Source organism: Macaca nemestrina, chromosome 1, assembly GCF_043159975.1.
Source record: "Macaca nemestrina isolate mMacNem1 chromosome 1, mMacNem.hap1, whole genome shotgun sequence".
Lineage (NCBI taxonomy): Eukaryota > Metazoa > Chordata > Mammalia > Primates > Cercopithecidae > Macaca > Macaca nemestrina.
In genome coordinates, this window is record NC_092125.1 from 20,914,063 (window position 1) to 20,935,079 (window position 21,017).

General features: G+C 41.3%; 1 protein-coding gene across 3 annotated transcripts; it reads right to left on the minus strand.

The window, feature by feature from the left end:
• Positions 1-376: 376 nt before the first annotated feature.
• Positions 377-17,649, minus strand: LOC105492937 (coiled-coil domain containing 190). Of its 3 annotated transcripts, none has more exons than XM_011760331.3 (5): positions 17,449-17,648; positions 16,212-16,410; positions 12,404-12,530; positions 11,731-12,131; positions 377-937 (listed from the first exon to the last, which is right to left on the minus strand). In XM_011760331.3, the coding sequence occupies exons 1-5, from the start codon at positions 17,470-17,472 to the stop codon at positions 852-854; spliced, it is 837 nt and encodes a 278-aa protein (XP_011758633.2). In that variant the 5' UTR covers positions 17,473-17,648; the 3' UTR covers positions 377-851. The 3 variants fall into 3 exon arrangements, with proteins under 3 accessions (XP_011758633.2, XP_011758634.2, XP_011758632.2); XM_011760332.3 differs by lacking the exon at positions 377-937 and adding an exon at positions 998-3,347 and having other exon boundaries at positions 17,449-17,643; XM_011760330.3 differs by lacking the exon at positions 377-937 and having other exon boundaries at positions 4,063-12,131; positions 17,449-17,649.
• Between the last annotated feature and the right edge of the window lie 3,368 nt (positions 17,650-21,017).

The following is a 21,017-nucleotide window of genomic DNA, read 5'->3' on the forward strand; positions in this document are numbered from 1 at the left end:
CTAGGTGGACAGCACTAGAGCCTCCCTTGGCTCAGGTAGGTGTGAAATGCTGATATCTCCACCTCCTTCCTAGTTACGGCTGGTTCAAAAACAGCCTTAGTCTCTCAATCCACTGACCAAGTAACAGAGTGCTATCAGGCCTTGGGAACAATTGTATCAATATCCCAATATAAGCTATTTTAACATTGTTTAAATGAAGACTTTTAGTAGGGAGACCCCACCTTCTCTGCAAATCCTTGCCGCCCATTCCCTGCCATGCTGCTCCTCTTCCTAACTCCCTAAGCTCCAGCTACAGGGCTTTTCTCTCAGGACTGCCCCCGCCCCCAACCACCGCCTGCCCCCTGACCTGACCCCACCACCATCCCTGCTTCCCCTGCCAAACCCATGCTCCTGCTCCCTAAGGGCCTTTGCTCAGGTTCACCTTCCTTCTGGAAACTCTCTGCTCCTCCCTCCTTCCCTTTTAACTTGCTAATTTCTCCTTACCCCTCAAATCTCAGCTGAAATAACAGGCCCTCATTGACGCCTTTCTTGTCTCTCCTTACTAAGTCAGGCCTCTGTTTTTGGTTTTCTTTGCACCTATGCTTTTCATTCATCATAATTGTAATTAAACAATTAATTGAATTTTACTTCCTTATTGTTTGGCTCTCCTGCCAGAGTAGATGCTCCAAGAGGAGGATTTTCTGTGTTTCCAACCCTGGAACAGGGCCTTTATACAAAGTAGACAAGAGATATGCATTGCATGAACTGCCAAATAAAGGAGAGTATGGTATTAACCAAAAAGAGTTTTCCCTTAAGAAATTCTCTACTTCTTAGTTCATCCTAAAGACCACTGTCACTTTGACCATTACCAGCTATGGTAGTTTGATATAAGAAATGCTGTTTTGAAAGCACTGAAGATGAAGCACAGAAAAAGTCTTCTTAGATTCAGACCAGTCTTCTGCAAGAAAAAAAAAATTCTACAATAAGAAAAGAGAAAATTTATTATTAATTTACAAAAACTGTCTTTTGTCTTGATCACATTCAAGGTTTCTTTCAGTTTAATATCCCCAAGAGCACTTTTGGCTCTTGTAGAGAAATATGATGTGTGATTTATTTGGAGGTTGGGAGGAGACAGAGTGGTGTGTGTGTGTGTGTGTGTGTTTCACAAATACCCATCTATCAGACATCTTTATTAAATTAGCTTCACAAGCATGAACAAACAGCCTAGAAGTTGGCCATGAGTGCAACAATCATACCTTATTTTCTATTTTCTGTAATGAAAGAACAGCACCAATCACAGAATGGTGTTCAATACAGATATTTGTTGAATGAATCATTCTCAAAAAATACAGCAGTGTGTGTTTTAGCCCCTGGCCAGCAACCAACATGTTGCATATACTATCTTAATTGTGTAACAGAATGCTTAATAAAATTCAACCTCCCCCAGTTGTATTAAAACTGATAAAATAACAAGGAGAGAAAAGAAAGAGATTGATTCTTGGAAGAAAGAGAATGACTTGACTATAGTCACAACATAGGAGTGACTAAAAATCCAGGCATGAAGTAGCTCCTGCCACAGGCAAGATTTTGTCTCCCTGATGTGTCCTGTGCCTCATACACATTGCAATATATTGCCCTCAATCTCCTCTTGTTGACAGTTTCTACCGGACTCCTAGCCACTATCTAATTCTCTTTCTTCGATTTTTTTCTCATTGCTAATCTCTGCCAGAAGGATTGAGAGAGCTAACACAGGTCTCCCAACCTCCAAGTTACTTTCTACATCAAGATAGCATCTTATGTACAAGTCCATGCAGCAGGTCCAGTGAGCTTAGCGTCCCGCAGCCTTCAGAGTTTGGTTGCCAGGGTGTCCCCAGCAAGAGGGGAAGGCCATTACTCCTTGGATTTTCCCAGTTCTTGGAAATGGCATCATCTTTCATGAAGACGCCCAAGCCAGGGACCTGAACCCCACCTTACCTTCTTTCTTCAGACCTAGCCAGCCACCGTGTTCTTCCTCTTGACCACTTTTCTAATCTTCCCCTCCTCTTGATCTACACCCTGCCCTCATTGGATCCCTCAACCTCTCTCATGTTAGCCAGACCTACAGTTTTATGTCCTGATTCTTGGCCTGTCCTGGAAGCCCTTTTGTCTGTAGCAGCCAGAAAGATGTATATAAATTCCAGAAGTGGCTCTAACCTTTTAAAAGCTCTGAAGTAGCCAGGCCGGGACAAAGTCCAGACTGATCAGCATGGTATGTAAGTAGGTTATTCCATTGTATGCCTTTTGTCCCAGTTTATTTATTTTTTTGATTGTTACTTTTTTTTTGAAGATGGTCTTGCTCTGCCACCCAGGCTGGAGTGCAGTGGCCCAATCTCCGCTCACTGCAGCCTCCGCTGCTGGGGTTCAAGTGATTTTCCTATCTCAGCCTCCTGAGTAGCTGAGATTGCAGATGCACACAGCCACGCCCGGCTAATTTTTTGTGTTTTAGTAGAGACAGGGTTTCACCGTGTTGCCCAGGCTGGTCTTGAACTCCTGAACTCAGGCAATCCTCCTGCCTCGGCCTCCCAAAGTGCTAGGATTACAAGCGTGAGCCACCACACATGGTCTCAGTTTATTTATTAGGAGCATCCCTTTTCACTCTTGGAAGTGTTCGTTTAGACGGTCAGTTATGTAGTCCCCTCAATATCAAGCTTTTCATTATCTGAATCTCCCACTTCTCCAGCTCTTCAGCACATCCGTTCAGCAGCTTATCTCCTGCTCCTCTCTCCCTGGGCTTCCTCCTCCCCCTGAAGCAGGATGACTGTAGCAGATCTTCCAGACGCAACATCTAGGAAGTCACATCCAGATAGGACAGTGTCTAAAGGATGGAAACAACTGTTTTCTCTGTGTCTATTTCTTAGGAATGGGAATATCTTTCCCAGAAGTCTTCAGGAGACTTCCCTTCATGTCTAACTGACAAGGATTGAGTCACATACTCTTTCCCAAACAGGCCTCTGGCAAGAAGGAAAGAATGACCATGACTGATGTTTATCATTTGCGGTAGATGCGAGGAAATAGGTAGCAGCTGTGACTGTAACACCATTTTTTTGTTTAATTTGCTTTGGGGCCTGTTGATTAGAAGGCAAACAAGATCACTGCGTGGGATCTGTGTTCACCCTTAGCCCCAAGCACAGTGCCTGCATCAGCGGGCACTTTTGTTGCCATTGTTGAACTTTTGGATGGACGTAAGCTAGATGGTATCATGTAGTGGGGAGAACAGGGTCCTTAGAGCTAGATAGAAGTAGGCTTGGTCCCCAGCTCAGCACTTGCTGCCTGTTTAGGATCTTGCTGGACTTCTGAAGTTCAAAATCTCTAAGCTTCAGATTTCTCATCTGTAAAATGAAGCAAAGACTACCCCTGAGAACACATGTAACACATATGAACCAGCCAAAACAGCCAAAGATATTTTTCCAGCTTCTTTTTTTTTTTTTTTCTTTTTGAGACGGAGTTTCGCTTTGTCACCCAGGCTGGAGTGCAGTGGCCTGATCTTGGCTCTCTGCAAGCTCCACCTCCCGGGTTCTCGCCATTCTCCTGCCTCAGCCTCCCGAGCAGCTGGGATTACAGGCGCCCGACACCACGCCCAGCTAATTTTTTGTATTTTCAGTAGAGGCGGGGTTTCACTGTGTTACCCAGGATGGTCTCGATCTCCAGACCTCGTGATCCGCCTCCCTCAGCCTCCCAAAGTGCTGGCATTATAGGCGTGAGTCACCGTGCCCGGCCCAGCTTCTTAACAATTCTATTTAATTCTAACAATACTTTTGAGTGTGGGTGTGGCAACCTTTTGTGTGTGTATGTGTGCACTTGTGAACAGGTGTATGCCATGTGTATGTGGGAATACCTGTAAGAAAAATGGAGGAAAATATCTTCTAAGGAAAATGTCATTCCTGCTATTGCCATCTGGAATTTATGAGGTCTTTGCTGACTATTTGACCTGTCTTAACTTTCTTTCTTTCTTTTTTTTTCTTTTTTTTTTTTTTTGAGAGGGAGTCTCGCTCTGTCGCCCAGCCTGGAGTGCAGTGGCACGATCTCGGCTCACTGCAAGCTCTGACTCCCGGGTTCACGCCATTCTCTTGCCTCAGCCTCCCGAGTAGCTGGGACTACAGGCGCCCGCCAACGCGCCCGGCTAATTTTTTGTACTTTTAGTAGAGACGGGGTTTCACCGTGGTCTGGATCTCCTGACCTTGTGATCCGCCGGCCTTGGCCTCCCAAAGTGCTGGGATTACAGGCGTGAGCCACCACACCCGGCAGACCTGTCTTAATCTTAAAAAGCCTGTCTTAATCTATTTTTTATTCCAGGAAACTGTTTCTGACGTATGCTTTGTGGATTGTAATAGTCCCTGGAGATGATCTTTGGACAAAGTTTTCACGGTCATATTATTTGGTGGAATTCAGTGTGGTGTGATTTCCCCCTTGACATTCACAGTGACATTAGCATATCAAAGGTTTAGAGAAGTCTCATAGAGAAATTTGTTTTCATTGTTTAACCCAGGTTTCTCCAAATTTATTTTAACCCAGAGTCCTTTTTTTCTGACAGCACCTAGCAAGATCTCTTGCAATACTCTTTGGGAAATTGTATTAGCCTAATTACTGTGTTGCCCAGGCTGGTCTCGAACTCCTGACCTCAGGTGATCCACCCACTTCAGCCTCCCCAAGTACTGAGATTACAGGTGTGAGCCATTGAGCACTGCCTGATGCTTACCTTGGATCCTACTAGATTCCTGAAAACTAATTGGCTTAGATAACATTTGGTCAAAGAACCAAAAATTTCAGTAATTTCCTAGGAGTTACAGATACATCTTGCCAATTCCAGGGCTGCCATGTCTTTTGGGTAATACAGTTCACTTTCCAGCTCAAGCAGTTCCTCTTCAAATTGGGCCACACTAAAAGGCAGGAGTTTGTAATTCCGAGGCATCCCAAGGTTTGTACTCCAAAGGCAGGCACAGAAATAAAATCTGATTCATGTGCATTAAAATCCATGCATTTTGACTAAAGCTGTAATTGTATTTCTTCCAAATAACTCTGAAGCTCTTTAAAATCCACAAATCAATGGAATTCTAAAAATAACTGACACTACTAGTACTGTTTTCTAAAAAATTAGGTAAATTTCCTGGCCCTCAAGGTGACTTGCTTGAACTTGCCACCTTCACCACTAGAGGGCAGCATTGGTTTACACAGGGTGAACAAACTTTCAATTCTAAACTAACGTTCTTTGGTGGGAAAGTGTTCATTTTGGTGTGTTTTGAAGAAGTAACTTCATACCTTTGAACTGGGGTTAAGCTGGTTAACCCCCAAAATTCTACCAATTCCAATATCCTATGGAAAAACCCCAAAACGACTAGTATAAATAAGATAGTTATTTCTGTTACTAATATAGTTTTGTTAATTTTTTTAGTGATATTTAGGATTAAATGGCAAAGTATGGGCAAGTTGCAGATTACCCTGAGCCAAAGTACATTCTCCTGAGTGTGAATTATTTTCCATCCCTGGAGAGTTAGCTATGAGGCAAAAGGAAAGTCGGTATAGGCTTTCTATAATGAAAGAATGACCCTTGGGAATCAGTTGTTATAAGAAAAAGCCTCTTATCTTACTGCTGCTTGGATAATTAAGGAAAAGTCTTGATTTTAGAATTGAGGTCCCTGTCAAGGCTTTGTATTAAAACCTGTATTAGGGACTTTTTTTTTTTTTTTTTTTTTTTTCTGTTTGGTCATGACACCAGTTGTTAGTACTTCTGCTACAGAAACAAAGATATTTGGGGGCAGTAAAACTCAGATCTGCCAGCTTTTGTGTTTAAGAGAAGTCTCACTTGGTTTAGTAAGGGATGGAGTTAGAACCACAAGATAACATGTTTTTAAGTTCCCTGTGATTCCTAGAATTGCCTTATCTTGCTGATCTCTTTCTGTCCAGATTTTTAATTCTCTTCCTATAGACTATGCCAAATGTCATTTTTAGTCCAAACTCAATTAATTTTAGTTTTCTTTATGTTGGGACCCAACTGTATTAGTTGGGGTTATCTAGAGGGACAGAACTAATAGGATAGACATATATATGTATATATGTATATATCCCCATAACAGATATATATAGGGGAGTTTATTAAGTATTAACTTACACAATCACGAGATCCTATAATAGGTTGTCCGCAGGCTGAGGAGCAAGGAGAGCCAGTCTGAATCCCAAACCTGAACAACTTGGAGTCTGATGTTTGAGGACAGGAAGCCTCCAGCATGGGAGAAAGATGTAGCCTGGGAGGCTGGGCCAGTCTAGTCTTTTCACATTTTCTGCTTGCTTTATATTCTAGCTGTGCTGGCAGCTGATTAGATGGTGCCCACCCAGATGGAGGGTGGGTCTGCCTTCCCAGTCCATTGACTCAAATGTTAATCTCCTTTGGCAACACCCTCACAGACACACCCAGGATCAATACGTTGACTCAGTCAAGTTGACACCTAGTATTAACCATCACACCAACTTATACTTCATTTTGCTTGTATTTTTCAGACAGACCTGGATAAAGACACTGCCAAATGTTTTTACCAAAATTTGCTGGGACTTAAAAAAGTGTATTAGGGCTGCCATTCACCCTTAGTTCCCTGAAACATGATCACCTCCCTCCAGGATACTGATAGCTAGCATACTGCGGGTATGAGTGGTTGTAGTGAGCTACCATCTGAGTCCTTGGGGGCACCTTCTTTTTATGGCCATTTTTAAAAAGATTGTTGTGGGTCTCAGTGTCTGAATGAGTGTGTACTCCCCAAGGAAAATGAGAGGAAAATCCTCTAAGAAAAAATATCATTCAAATATGAATTCTTATACCTCTTATGTAAAATGTATCTGCTCTTTCATTTAATAGTATCAAAATAATTACTAGCATCACTATTATTCTGCTCATACTATCCTACTTGCTGGAGCTCCAGGGGAAGCCAGGAGGAAAGTAGGCTGAGGTCTCAGTGATGCAGGCAGATGCTTGCTCACTTTCTGTTGCTCTCTCCACAGCTGAATCAGTCACTTGGTTTGGCAATCCTAGCTCTTGTCCTTTAGTTTTGAACCCTTGGTCTATGCTGTTTGCCTCATTTCTTCCACCTCACTATGAACAAATAGTCCTCAGAATATTCAAAAATTTTCCAGTTGTGAATTGCATTGACATCTTTATATATAGCATGCATACATTTTGTTTATCACACATTTTTAAAGTAAGATTTAGTTTTATTAATAATTTTGAGTTGAAAGGGTCCATGCAAGTATTCAGTTTGATTCTGACCAAAATGTGCTACATGTATTTGGAGTCTTTTTATGTGTATTTGTATGTGTTTTCCTTTTACCAGGAAAGTTTCCTCGTTGCCCAGTTTCATGCAACCAGTTCAATGGGATTAAACTTGAGTAGTTCAAAATAATTTAACTAATTACATTAAATTTTGTTTACAATTTTTAATGATGCCTACTATTAGGACACAGAGCAGCAACATATTCACAATAGTGGTGGGAAGGTGGAAAAGTTAGGGGATAGTTTACATTATGCCTAATTATGTAAAACATTTTTTTCCTATAAATCTTAAGGGGGCCACACATGCCCCAAGCCACATTGAGATGAGGACCATATAATAAAGACCTGTGTTTCTTATAGTCAGTGTAATTCAGTGCAATGCATCTTTATATAGGTTAAGTTGAAAAATCTCAGTTTGGTGAGGTATAAATATGGAATGGTTATCTTTTCTTACCCCCAATAACTGTGACCAACTTTGCTTAATATTACTTCAGTCTGATCTGATAACTTCCATGCACTTCTGTTCTAAAAGTTTTACTGCCAGTAGATATTCATTTAACTGCATTTAGGTTATTATTACTTATGGTTCTTGTCCAGTTTACAGTCTTCCTTCCCCACCTGGTAGAACTTCTGTTCTACTGCAGTGGCCTCAGGCAGAAGAGGAGGACCTGGCTGCCTGCTCTCCCTTCTTCTGTCTTCAGTGCCTGAATGCCTGATCCAGTAGGTGTGGGTGGAGGTGAGGGAATGAGTTGGTTCATGCAATTGTTCACACACCTCTGGCTCCTCCCCCCGCCTTTTTTTTTGCAACGGTTGCTTGCTATTCTGGTTGTCAATGGTGAGGTTGGGCTGCTGACGTCTGTTTGGACTGGTGCTCTCTGCTTCCCTGGTACTCTTGATGTGAGGGCAAAACACTTGCCCAAGAGTGATTTCCTCTGCCCTTCCTTCAAGGCTCATTTCACCTTGAGAGGAGCTGGTCCCTCCAGTGTTCCTGGTAACAACTTACCCAACCTTCCTCCCACACTGAGGATTGTGAGATCCTTCAGGGTGCTCTTTAGTAGCCTCCAGGACCTGGGGACCCTGGGTGAGAGGCTGAGTCTCTACCTCTGGGAGTTTCCAGCTGCCTCTGTCTCTAGGTGAGAAATGGAATCTCTTCGCATTGAATGAGTTAAGGCAACAAGTCAAAAGCTCCTTCTTCCTCATGGGGGAGGAAACGGGGAAGGGATTATCTGTCCCCAGTACATCTCTGAATGAATGAATGGATGAATGCAATAAAAATGTTTCCTCAAAATTGAAGTATAAATTATCCCTTTTAACCATTTGTTACTAATTTGAATGTTAAAGATTTGTATTTGTAGGGTTGAAAGCATTTCTTAACTGAAAACGAGGGCAGGAGCCATCGGACACGTGTCATTCCCCATCTTCTTTGAGAGGAGAGTATGGGAAAAGAGTATCCTCGTCTTCGTTCCTCATCCACATTCTGGTATGGAGAAAGCTATTTTACTTACCATGAGCCTCAGTTTCTTTATCTGTAAAATGGCAGCAAGTATCTCCCTGATTTTCTATCTCAGAAGGTTTTGTGAATATTTAATGTAATGGTACAGGGTGGAGTTTCCAATCTTGGCACTATTGATGTTTTGTGCTTGTTAATTCTTTGTTTTAGAGGGCTGCTCCATGTATTATAGAATTTATGGTCCCTACCTACTAGACTCCAGTAGCAGCCCCCTCACCTCAGTTGTGACAACCAGAAATACCTCTGGACAGTGCTAGATGTTTTTTGGGGGCGGGGGGGCACATTTGCTCCTAGCTGAGAACCACTGGTATAAGCACAGTAACTGTGCCTAGTCGAGAGCAAGCCATCCTAGAACACCATGTGCCGTGCAAGGATTAAGGATTTAAACTGTTCTTTAGAATTTAATGAGTTATGCAAGAAAGGCTCCATGCAGCAGCGTTCTCTTTGATTGTGTTAAGTTGTACTAATCAGAGTATCACATCCATTGTATTGAAGAAGGAAAATGTATTAGACTAAATGATAAGAAGATAAAATCGAGGTGGTTAGAAGATTTTTAAATGTATAATTTGTGGCAATGCAGGGAATATTTAAAACAGGATATACTAAAATACTGATTTTAAAAGTGCAGACAGATCTGGGTCTGTCAGATGTATATGAAGACACAAGCAAGACAGCAAGGAGGAACATGCAGAATGTTCCCTTCTGTAGATGGCAGGAGTGAGGTGGACTTGGAGCAGAGGGCGTGGAACCAAGTAGAACAGAGGTGTGGGCTGAGGCTGGCTCCCTCTGCCTTGTGATGGCCCCTTCTAACTGTGATAGCTAGTACAGTGAAAAGACCCACTTAGTAGTGACAAACCATTCACTCAGGACTCAGCCTTGAGGGAGAATTGTGATGATGATAGGCAAGGCTTGCGTAGAAGGCAAGAAGAAAGACATTTTAGGAAAGAGCTTGTGCAGTTTACAAAGGGGTTCTCTAATTGTTGTATGCCTATTCCTGTTGGCCCAAGCATGGCTGGTGCAAATAAGTTAAGTTTTCGTGAATCAGTTCTGTCACCTGTGGCCTATCTTCCTCTGCTGCTTTGCTTCATGGAAGAAAATCTTGGCAGTAGCAGATTTCTTGTGTTCTTTTCACTATAAAGTATTGTCTCCCCATTGAAGGTCAGAGGCTGGGCTAATGAAACTGACTCTCACATGTTTGATCTAAGCTTTTGTCTTCAGATAGGTGGTAGTGTGGTGTAATGAAAGAGCGTGAGCAAGGAAATTGAGTAGAGGAGAGATCAAATGCTAGACTGCCATCTACTAGCAAGTTGCCACCACTCTTCCCTCAATTTCCTTATCTGTGAAATGGGGATAAAGAAAACTATTTTGCAGCATTGTTTTGAGGATCAGTTGGCATGCTGTGTGGAATGTGCCAGGATGGGGGGAGGTACTGAAAAATAGGAGCTATTAGGAATTGCTATTTTTAAACACAGGAATTCTAAGTCTGAATTAAATGAAATGTTTTCAAACTAAATGTACTTCAAATTTATATTTAATGAACTATAAATTAAATATGAATTAATCTTCATTGCAGGCCCTTTGTCATATTAGTAGGTTGGGGTCCTTTATCATTTCTGAGCTAAATAACCTTGTTTCATCAAAATATCCCAGGCTGGGTTATATCAAGTATGGATGCCAGATATGAAATAGGCCCTCAAGTTTATACTTCTGGAATTAAAATTTGTTATTGGGCTGAAGATTTGAATTTATCCACCATAGAGGCATGATTTCTTTGAGACCTATGGCGCAAGATGATTTTCCTAATAAAGTCAGTATAGATAAAAAGTGGTGATGATTTTATTCTACACTTCATTAGGTAGACAATAAGTTTAAATGTGTTAACAAAAAGGTATTGTTTTCTGATGACTTATGATACTACTTATTTTTAGTGTGATATTTGGATCCCTTGAATGGGAAACAAAATCTAATCGATTCTTTTACAATGTAGGCCAAGTCATAGAGGCCTACTTGAAACAATAACTTGTTAACAATGTTAGTACCTCTCATTTTACAGTGAAATCGTTTTGATAGAGTTTGCTATGCATTTGACAGCATGTTGGGAGATGATTAAAAGTTTTTAAAATCCTTTGATTCTCAAAGATACGAGACGGAAAAGATTGTCCATTATTCTTTCAATAGGATTCAAAAAATTTGATAGGAGCAGGTTGAAAGTGGGAAGGTGAAAACTAAAATGGAGCTATCTGTAAATAAAGGAAAGAAGGAAACGGCTTCCAAAGAAAGCACATGGGTGTGGTTAAAGAGCGGGTTTTCTTTGCAGACCATGTTACAGTACATGTTTACAATCGCATTCCTATTCCTACCACTACTGTATATCAAACTAAAAAAAGAGAATAGCTACGCCGTTTTGCCAGCAGGTGGCACCATGAGAATCTCCTAGAAGAAACCGGAAGTCCCTGAAAGCAAGACTCTTACTGTTTTCCCAAGTCCAGTCATCAATATATATTCATATTGTTGATGACATCATAAACACATCCCTTAAAAAGCACTTTCAGAAGATTCATTCCTCCCCTCCTTTTTCATATATTAGCATTGTTCATTCAAGAAATATTATATTCCCGGAAAATAATAGGAAGTTTAAAATAAAATTGTAACTCAATTATGTTTATTTGTTTTTCTCTGTATTGCTTAATATAGCCATTTGAGGAGCACATTTCCTTAGCAATAATGGAATATGTTATTATCAGGCTATGTTAAATGGTTAGAGAGGAAGAAACTTAGAAGGCGCTCTATTTTCACACTCCTCGCCTGCCTTCCAGGGATTCCCCATGCCCAAATACCTCCCCAATGCTAAGCAACCTCTCAGACTCAGGGGGCACCCTGTGCCGGAGATAATGCACATTTCTGGCCTTTGAAAGCAACTCTAAGAAGGCTGGCTTCGTGAACTCACCTTCGAAGCTTCCTGCACATTCCGTGTGATTTGGAGGAATTTGTTTTCCAGTGTTCCCATCTGGCTTTACAGCAACATCTTTTGATCTGGTCTTATCAGCATGTGCCGTTCCACTATTACGAGCTAGGCTGGAACTAGGACCTTGTTCTATGGTGTTGGTGGAAACCTCTTGATTTTGGCATAGAACAGAGATGCCCTTGCTGGAGTCTACGTCCTTAGGTGGATTCACAGAATCTTTCTCTTGGGCTTGTGGTTGCTCTTTCGTGAAGCAGGCAGTTCTGTTATTTTGAGAGAGTAGCTGCTCTTTGCTCTTCATGGAGTCTTTGAGGCCAGGATCATGTGAAGGAGGCAGCTGGGACTTGCTTTTGTATGTGTCTTGGGTCATACGGGTTGCCAATGCTCTGAGAAAGGAGATAAAAGAAAGATCTCTGAAAACCAATAAAGAGGCTCTTCTTTAGATCTTTCAACTTACTAGAATGTGGTCCTCTTCAGTATCAGCCAAGGTAATATAGGTGGGAATGGGGTGGTGGGTGAAATTGAATGGTAACAATGTAGGGAAAATGTCTCACTTAAGAAGGGGAACGGAGCATTTCTTCAGGAAAACAGTTTAAAGAGGTCAGTTGGGAAGAGGGACTTAATGTCATACCCATGAGTTTAGTAATCAAGTTCTTACCTCATTTTCTTAGCCTGTGGGGCTCTGTGCTGCTGCCCTCCCTGTGGTGAGAACATGAGAACATCTTCTGGTCTCTTCTGAATTCCATTCCCCAAATAAGAGGAGAACTTTTTCTTCATGGTTTTTGCTTGAGTTAATTAAGAAGTGTTATGAGTTGGATTGTGTCTTTAAATTTTTTACTTTCAAGTCCTAACCCCCAGTACCTCAGAGTGGGACTTTATTTGGAGATAAGATCTTACAGAGATAACAAAATTAAAATGCGGTCATTAGGGTGGGTCCTAATCCTATATTACTGGTGTCCTTATAAGGAAAGGAACTTAGAACACACAGACACATACAGGGAGAGCACTAAGAGACACAGGGAGAAGACAGCCATCTATAAGCCAAGGAGAGAGGCCTGCAACAGAGCCTTCCTTCACAGTTTTCAGAAGGAACCAACATGTCTGACATATTGATTTTGAATTTCCAGACTCTAGAATTGTAAGGCAATACATTTTTGTTGTTTAAGGCACCCAGTTTGTAGTTCTTTGTTATGGCAGCCCTAGAAAACCAACATAAGAAGAAGAAAAAGAATTCTGTAAACTGGGCTTTCAGAAAACCAATGCGTATAAACCTTGGTGTATATTACACATTAGGTTCATCTGGTGTGATAGATGGAAACGGAAAAATTTAAAGCAGTTTTCCAGTGTTTACCTAGTATATGTTAAAGAGGATTTAGAAACACTAAGATCAGAGGTTTAAACTGGCTAAGCCCGTGGAGGTTTCCTTTGAACATTTTACTCGGCAAGCACAATGTTTTCAAAAACAAAATGACTGGGTGTGAGTGGATTGTCTCCTTCACCGCAATTATGTGACCTCCTACCCAACTGTGAGTTTGCAACTGCCAGCCATGACTAAGTGGACTTTTCACTTGTTGAGTTGATGTTTTAGCATCTTGCAGACATAGCTGCTGTGGAGAACTCAATTAGTTTTTAAGACATCTCATGAACTGGTCCTTTAGAGTTGAAAGTCTTGGACTAGTTTTGCTCATGGGACAGAATTCTTTAAATCTACAGTTCGGTTAATAGGCACCAAGCAGAGGGAATATGACCAGATAGGGAACCTAGAATTCACATTGAACTCCTAATACTCTTTCATATGATCGCTTCTTTGTGAAGCGATCAGAACAAGGAAGAGTCCTTTGTGAGCCTCTCATCCTTTGTTTTCTCCTTGGGGTCTTTTGTGGGGGTCTCGGACATGTAAGAACTTCACCTATTCCATATAAACTGAGGGATTTTGAGCTACTTCTCCCAGCAAGGTCTGTCTTCTGAAGTTTAGACCTACGGGGATAATAGGTTGAGAAATGAACATATCTTTTCTTTGAAACTTGATATTTCTCCAATGTTCTCTCTGTGAAGGTATGGTACTTCTACCCACCCAGTTACCAGATTTGACAAGCTCATTTGAGCACCTACTTTGTGCCAGGCAATATACTTTAGATTCTGGTTTTATTTACCCTTGGACATATATTTAGTCTTAAAGCTCCAACAATTCTACTTTCTAAATATCTTGAGATGCTCGTCTTCTCATTTGCTTCACCTGACCAATGCCCTAGTTTAGGCCTTGAAACCATGGCCTGAACTTTGTAATTCTATCAGGTCTACTCTGACTATAGCCTGAGGTCTGTTTTACCTTAAACTTTGCACCCAGAATGATCTTTTTAACATTTGAGCATGTAATTTTCACCAGTCTCAAACCCTACAGGGTGAACTCTCAACTCTTTTGCAAGACCTGTGAAGTCATTCATGATTGGATTGGATTGGAGACATTGGCTATTTTGCGTTGTCTCTGAAAACTGCACCTACACGTTCTCCTCTTCCCCACTTCCATGTCACATGCCTGCAGTACTGAGCTATTTGAGGCAAGCAGTGCTCACTTATGTGCCTTTGTACATACTCTTCCTTTTGCCGGGAGTGGCCCCATTCCATATGTCCTCCTGACAAACTTCCCACCCTTTCCCCATTCTCCTCCTCCTCTAAGATTCTGCTCACATACTGTGTCTTTTGGGAAATCTTAGCTAAAGCCCTTTGATAGACACAGGAACCTTTTTATGTTCCTGCCCTACTTTGCGAAGAACTCAATTAGCAGTTTTGATAATCATTTTTTATAAGCGGAACTACTCTCCAATGTAAATATGAGTACCTTGAGGGCAGAGACCACGGTTTTTCATATTTGCATTCCAGACTCTACCTGAGTAGCTGTTTTGCAAAGTCTGGTCTGAAAAACACCTGTCCCAGAATAATCTGCCTTAGTATCATCGCAGTTAAAAATGTGGATTTTTAAGCCTAATTTCTAACCTGCTGACTCAAAGGACTGGCAACATGCATCTTAAATAATCTACTCACTGGCATAGAATTGAATTTCAATAACAATTTCATTTAAATGAATCATGGAAAACTATTGCCTAGCACAGTGCCTAAGAAATATTGAGACTTAATACATATTGCTTCCTTCCTGTATCCCTGATTTTACTGTCAAGAAGTCTGAGGCTTAGAGAGAATATGACTTCCCAAAGGATATGGAGGCAGAAGCACCTGAATCAAAGTTTTCTACCTCCTGATTCATACTGTTTCCAATCCAACTCTCTACTCAGCAAGGACAGCCACTTACTAGGGCCTGGCCTTTTGTACACCCTCCTGAGAGTAGCCATCTGATCTTCAGTGTCCTTTTTGAATAAGAGTGGGAATCAACCAAATGCCTTCTAAGACCCTTTTCCAGTATGTGAGCTCTCATTCTAGGTTGGTTTAAGCATTTATTGCAGACAGGGAAATTGAAAGCAGAGGAGTTCGGTTAGTTGCTCAGAGTATCTTTCAAACCCAAAGCTGGAGGTTAGAAAGAATTCCCAGGCTAGACATTTGGCTATTACTCTTGGCATTTATGTCATGTATAAGCTCTGTTGACCTGAAATATTTTATGTTCATTTATAGCACCTGGCCTTCCTCTTGAACATGCTCTGTCCATTTCAGACTCCTGAGTTCTGGCACTTGCCTTCAGTAAGAAAGGATGTAGTCTTCAAGAGCCAAGATATTTCTTTCCTGTGCTGAATTTTTAAGTAATATTAAAATCTAATTATTTTAATGATGAACAAAGGAGAACTAGTTTCTACAGACTGTACAACTGTGACAATTTTCAACAAAAACAGTAGAAGGGTTTCAATTGTGTAACAATTTTTAATGGATAAGAGTGTGCACTTATATAGCACTTACTTTATCCAAGTGCTCACTGAATCCTCAAATAACTTCATAAGGTAGGAAATACTTTTATTTGACATTGGAGGAAGCTGAGGTACTAATTCCAGAGACATTTTTTCTTTCCTTTCTTTTTTAACTTTCATAAAGTGGGCTAGGACAGTGACTTGCACATTAGTAACTGCTCAATAAATTGTTGTTAGATCCAAAAGAGAAAGATCGGATATCAAAAAATGGGTGAAACCAAATCAGCCCAGATAATGAAAGAAAATCAAACTGAAAAATAAAATTTAAAAGAAGAAAACAAAGGATTTAAGCAAGAAAGAGCTAACTTGAATGATGGCAGTGACTGGAAGCCTGAGAAATGTTAGCTCAAGAAGGCTTACAGGTAGGCTGCTGGGGGGAGCTATGTAATTGACGGGGGAGGGACAAGGAAGGCTAGGCAGCCTAAAATCCAGGCTCTGATCAGAAGCTCTTGCTGTCTTGGCACTCAGGTCTCTGAAAGGGCCTTAGCGGAGTGATGGGCCCACTGCCCTGCTGTGCCTCTGGGGCATCTTCCTCCCCAGTCCTGAAAGTCTTACCTTGCTGCAACTTCTGCAGTTCTTTTTGGAGCTGCCTCTGCTCCCAGGTCAGCAATTTCACATGGTAGAGGCAGATATCCTCCAGTTTCTGCAGCCTTTGGTCCAGTCTGGCTTCAGCCTGCTTGGCATTCTTCCTCTCCAAATCAAAGTGCTTATACAATTGTTGCCTGACCATGTGCCTCTCCATCTTCTTTATGGTCTAGAGACAATAAGGCATCACAACTAACCTGATCAATGGAAGACTGAGATACTGACCCCCAGCTTTTAATCAGAGATCAGTGGTTGAACCTGTGTATTTCTGAAACCACAGGTGCCTAGTCAGATGAAATCACACTATTGTTAAATGAGTTTCCAGAGTAACACAGAAGGATTGAGGGTAGTCATTCCTCTGAGCCTCAGCCTCCTTGTCAATAAAATAGTGATACAATACAATAGGCTCCCCAAACACAGCTCCCAGTCAGATTTGTGTGAAGATCAATTGAGATGGGTAAGAACTACTCTTTGGGAAAAAAAGGTAGCCTATATATATAAGGCATTATTCACCCAATAAGAAAAGCCTCTTTTACTGTTCTTAAAGGCTCCCAAAGAGGCTGCTCAGAGATCTGGAGAGGATTTTGGAATTTAGGACGTGGCCATTCCTTCCCGCACCCTGCCAGTTCATTAATTCACATATGCGTAGGTTCATTCAGCCTATAATCCTACTGTATGCCAGGTGCTATGCTAAAAGCTAAGAGTAATGGTGAATGAGACACAGTTCCTACTCTCAAGGGGCTTTCTCGAAAAGTGGAAGATTGGGGTATCCTGACTACAAAGTAGAACAGCATCCATGATGAGTAGTCTGGGCAACACCAGGGAAGCTGCTTAGATTGGGCAAAAGCTCCTCTTCTCGTCCTCACCCATCTTCTCAGACTTTAGATGCTCTCCTTCCTCCATGTACCCTGATGTCTAAGCCCACACCTGCTTCTTTCTCCTCTAAATAGCACTAAGTAGGGACTCATTTTTCTCTCGTTTGAGTCTCTCTAACACTTTTCTCAGAGCTCAGAGCACAACATGTGCTCAGGATATAAACAGATTGCTGTCAACAAAAGTTTTGGTGATTATAATGCAGAAAAAAAGCTTAACATTAAAAAGGAGGAAAAGGTCAGGACACGGGAAAGAAATACATTTTAAGGTACTTGTTTTAGTGTCTAAAGCATAGACTAAACTTTTGTTAAAGAACAGGGCCAGTAGAACTTACCTCCAAGTCCAGGGTTTTCACCATCAGACTATGTCTTGTTTCTTTTGCTATGTTAGGCTGAGTCTGGATTAATGAGCTTATTTTTCTTCAGTAAACTTAGGAGTCTGGTGTTTGGAGAAAGGACAGAGGGAGACCCGTTGGAGAGGGCTGTGAGGAGAATGTTAAATACACTTGAAAGCTCTCTTCATCCCTCCCTACCTCCCCTGGTCAAGAATGCTAGCTCCTTGGGCCATGGCACTCATCCCTGCTGGAGAGGCCAGAGCTCAAAATAGCTCTGTGGGTAAAAGAAGCCTGCCAGCTTCTAGCCTGTCCCAAGAGGGGCCCACAGAGCTCCTTCTGGGCTGTGTCCATGGGAGCCAGGAATGAAAGCAAGGAGTGTCTGTGTTCTCAATCTCTCTCTCCCCCACCCTTTCCTCCTTTCCCTCCTTTTCTTTTTTTCTCTCTTTGCCATACCTCCCTTCCCTAACCTTCATTCCTACTTCTTGAAAACCAGGTCAGCCTCAAAAAGAAAGCACCCTGTTTTTTTTTTCTGTCATGACTGTGCCCACTTCGTGCAGGAGAGAAGTTAATTTATTTTGTATTATTGCACACTGTAGTGACCTTCTCCAGGCCTCTCCACGTGCTCAGAGCACTTTGGTGCTTATCAAGATTTTCAAAGTGGTGAAAGCAGCACTAAGCAAAGTAAAATTAAAATCAACTTTTGTGCGCATATTTTGAACAGCTACAGTAGAAGGCTGAGCAGAGCCATTGTTTATATAACAAGATATTGAGTGGGATTTTTACTGTTGCCTTGGAGCTTCATCTGAAAATAAGAGGCACTGACATGCCACAGTCTAAATAGAGCTGCCAACACTGGGGCCTGGTAATCCCCCCAGAGTGTACTGACACGCAGGCAGCTAAACAGGACCTACTAACCACAATCATTGCCCAGCAAATAAGTAATTATAAGGAGATTACGGGGGATAGCAGGGAGGAAGAACATGCTACTCTCGCAGTGGGAGGTAGTTCCTTTCCCATCCTTTCTCATGAGGTAATTCCCTCACCTCCAGAATTTAAATGAATGAGGTGGGATTCCAAGAAAATTATCTAGGAGAATGAGATGCTACACAAGGTGAGACCGGGATTGGGATCATACCCCCAGCTAGAGGCTTGTTGACTGCAGAACGATAGAGCAGTCCCCATTCCATCCCTTTGTTGCCACTATAGCTGATGATAGTGAGGGATTTCTTAGAAAAGCTTGGTTCCTGCGTGTCATTTTGAGAGGGAACTGAAGAGGAAAGCCTTGCAGAAATAATCTATGACTGAAGGGCAAGAAGAAGCCTTAGTGTGGAGTGCCTAGGAAAAGAATGGTGGTCAAAGCCATCCTAGTTACTCTCAGCCCTCTGAGAATGTCAGAGAGGACCTGGCTCCATGGGAGGGAGCAGAGGGATTATACGAGGAGGCGGAAACCATGGTATAGTCATCACTTTGCTCTTCTTGGAAGGCAGTGCTTCATCCGGAGGGGAAATGGAATCACAGGCAGGGCCAGAAGGAGGCAGAGACAGAAGGGATCTGAGTGAAGATGAACTCCCTCATAAAACCACACATCTCAAAAGCAGAGGACATGAGAACATGAAGAATAGACAGGAAAATCTATCTATGGGAACATGGGAACACAAGAATAGATAGGAAAATGCCAGTCGTGCCTTAGCATCACAAATGTGGCAGTTACATAGGAAGATCTCTGCCTCCTCTATTCTCTCCTAGCCCATGACCTTAAAATGGTTAGTGTTGAAAAGACAAGGGAGAGGAAGTATACAAAAAGATCATGCCTTTTCCACTCCAAGGGTTGGAGAAGGAAGAATGATACAGCAGATAACCCTCCTTTCCCATCTCCAAACCTCCTGGAGTCCAGTGAAGAGGGGTTTAAATTAGTGTGAAATTGGAGCTTCAAAGCAGAATGGATTTTTTTTTTAAACAAAATGTCAAGGAATGTGTAGAATCTGCCCAGGATATCATTAAGGAACAAGAAAGAAAATCAGCAAAGATAGTGATTGGAAGTGTAAAACTATCATTCTCAGATTATGTCCTTGCTTCCACCACCAGAGAAAGAAGTAGTTCAAACTGCTCAGTAAAGTGGTTTTGATTAAAACAAAATTTTACAGAATAGATTTTTAATGCACATTCATGTAGTTTTCTATAATTCTCTCTGTTTTACGTGGAGTCACATCCTTTTGTAGTCAAAACACATCTGGAATCAAATAATCTGCCATTTATAGAATATATGACTTTAGTCATTAATCGTGTCCTATCCCTTGGTTTCTTTATTTGTAAAATTGGTTAAAAGTATCTGTTCATAGGTTTTCTGATAGAATTGAATGAAATGATGAATTTAAAGTAATTTGTGTATAGTAGATGTCCAATAAAAGTTAGCTCCTGATTTTCAGCAAAGATGGAGTAATGGGAACTAGATTTACTTTTCTACATGAAACAATTTAAAAAGCAGAAAAAAATCATGAAATTAAAAAAAATTGGACATCAGTCAGATAAGATGGTGATCCCTGAGAGAGTGGAAACAAACCAGGGAATCCTTATTATTGCTACAGCTTACTGACTAGAAAGGGTTTCCAGACCACAGCACAAGAATTGAGCAACCAGGCAGGGGTTTCTGACTTGAGGAGACAGAGGTATAAGTTCAGAGAGACCCAGGTATCCAGAATTAGCAGGGTAGAGTAGTAGATCCAAGAAGCTCAATGAGGCCAGGCGCAGTGGCTGACACCTGTAATCCCAGCACTTTGGGAGGCCAAGGCAGGTGGATCACAAGGTCAGGAGTTCAAGACCAGCCTGGCCAACATGGTGAAACCCCATCTCTATTAAAAAGACAAAAATTAGCTGGTTGTAGTGGTGGGCACCTGTAATCCCAGCTACATGGGAGGCTGAGGCAGGATAATTGTTTGAACCTGGGAGATGGAGGTTGCAGGGAGCCGAGATCACACCATTGCACTCTTGGGTGACTGGGTGAGACTCCATCTCAAAAAAAAAAAAAAAAAAAAAAAAAAAAGCTCAATGAATCTCAAGCAAAAGATATATGAATTAAACTACTGCAAGGTATATATAATAAAATTATTTTAAAAAGTAATAAAGAGATACTCTTAAAAACAGCCAAATTTAAAAAGATACGTTATATCCAGAGGAACACAAATAAGAATTACACAGACTTCCTACCAAAAATGATGAAAACCAGAAGACAGTGGAGCAAAACTTTTAAAGTTCTGAAAGAAAAAATCAACCTAGAATTTTATACTCAACAAAAATATCTTCAAGAGCAAAGGAAAATTGAATAATTTTTCAGTCACACAGAAGCTTAAATAATTCTTCAACAACAGACCTACAGTTCAAGAAACGTTAAAGGCAATTTTTCAAGCAAAAGAAAAATTATACCTGATGGAAATCCAAATCGACACCAAGAAATAAAGAGCACCAGAAATAGTAAATCCATGAGGAAGTATAAAGACTATTTTTCTTGTTATATAAATCTCTTTAAAATGTAATTAACTGTTCAAAGAAAAACAAAAAATGTAGTGTGAGAT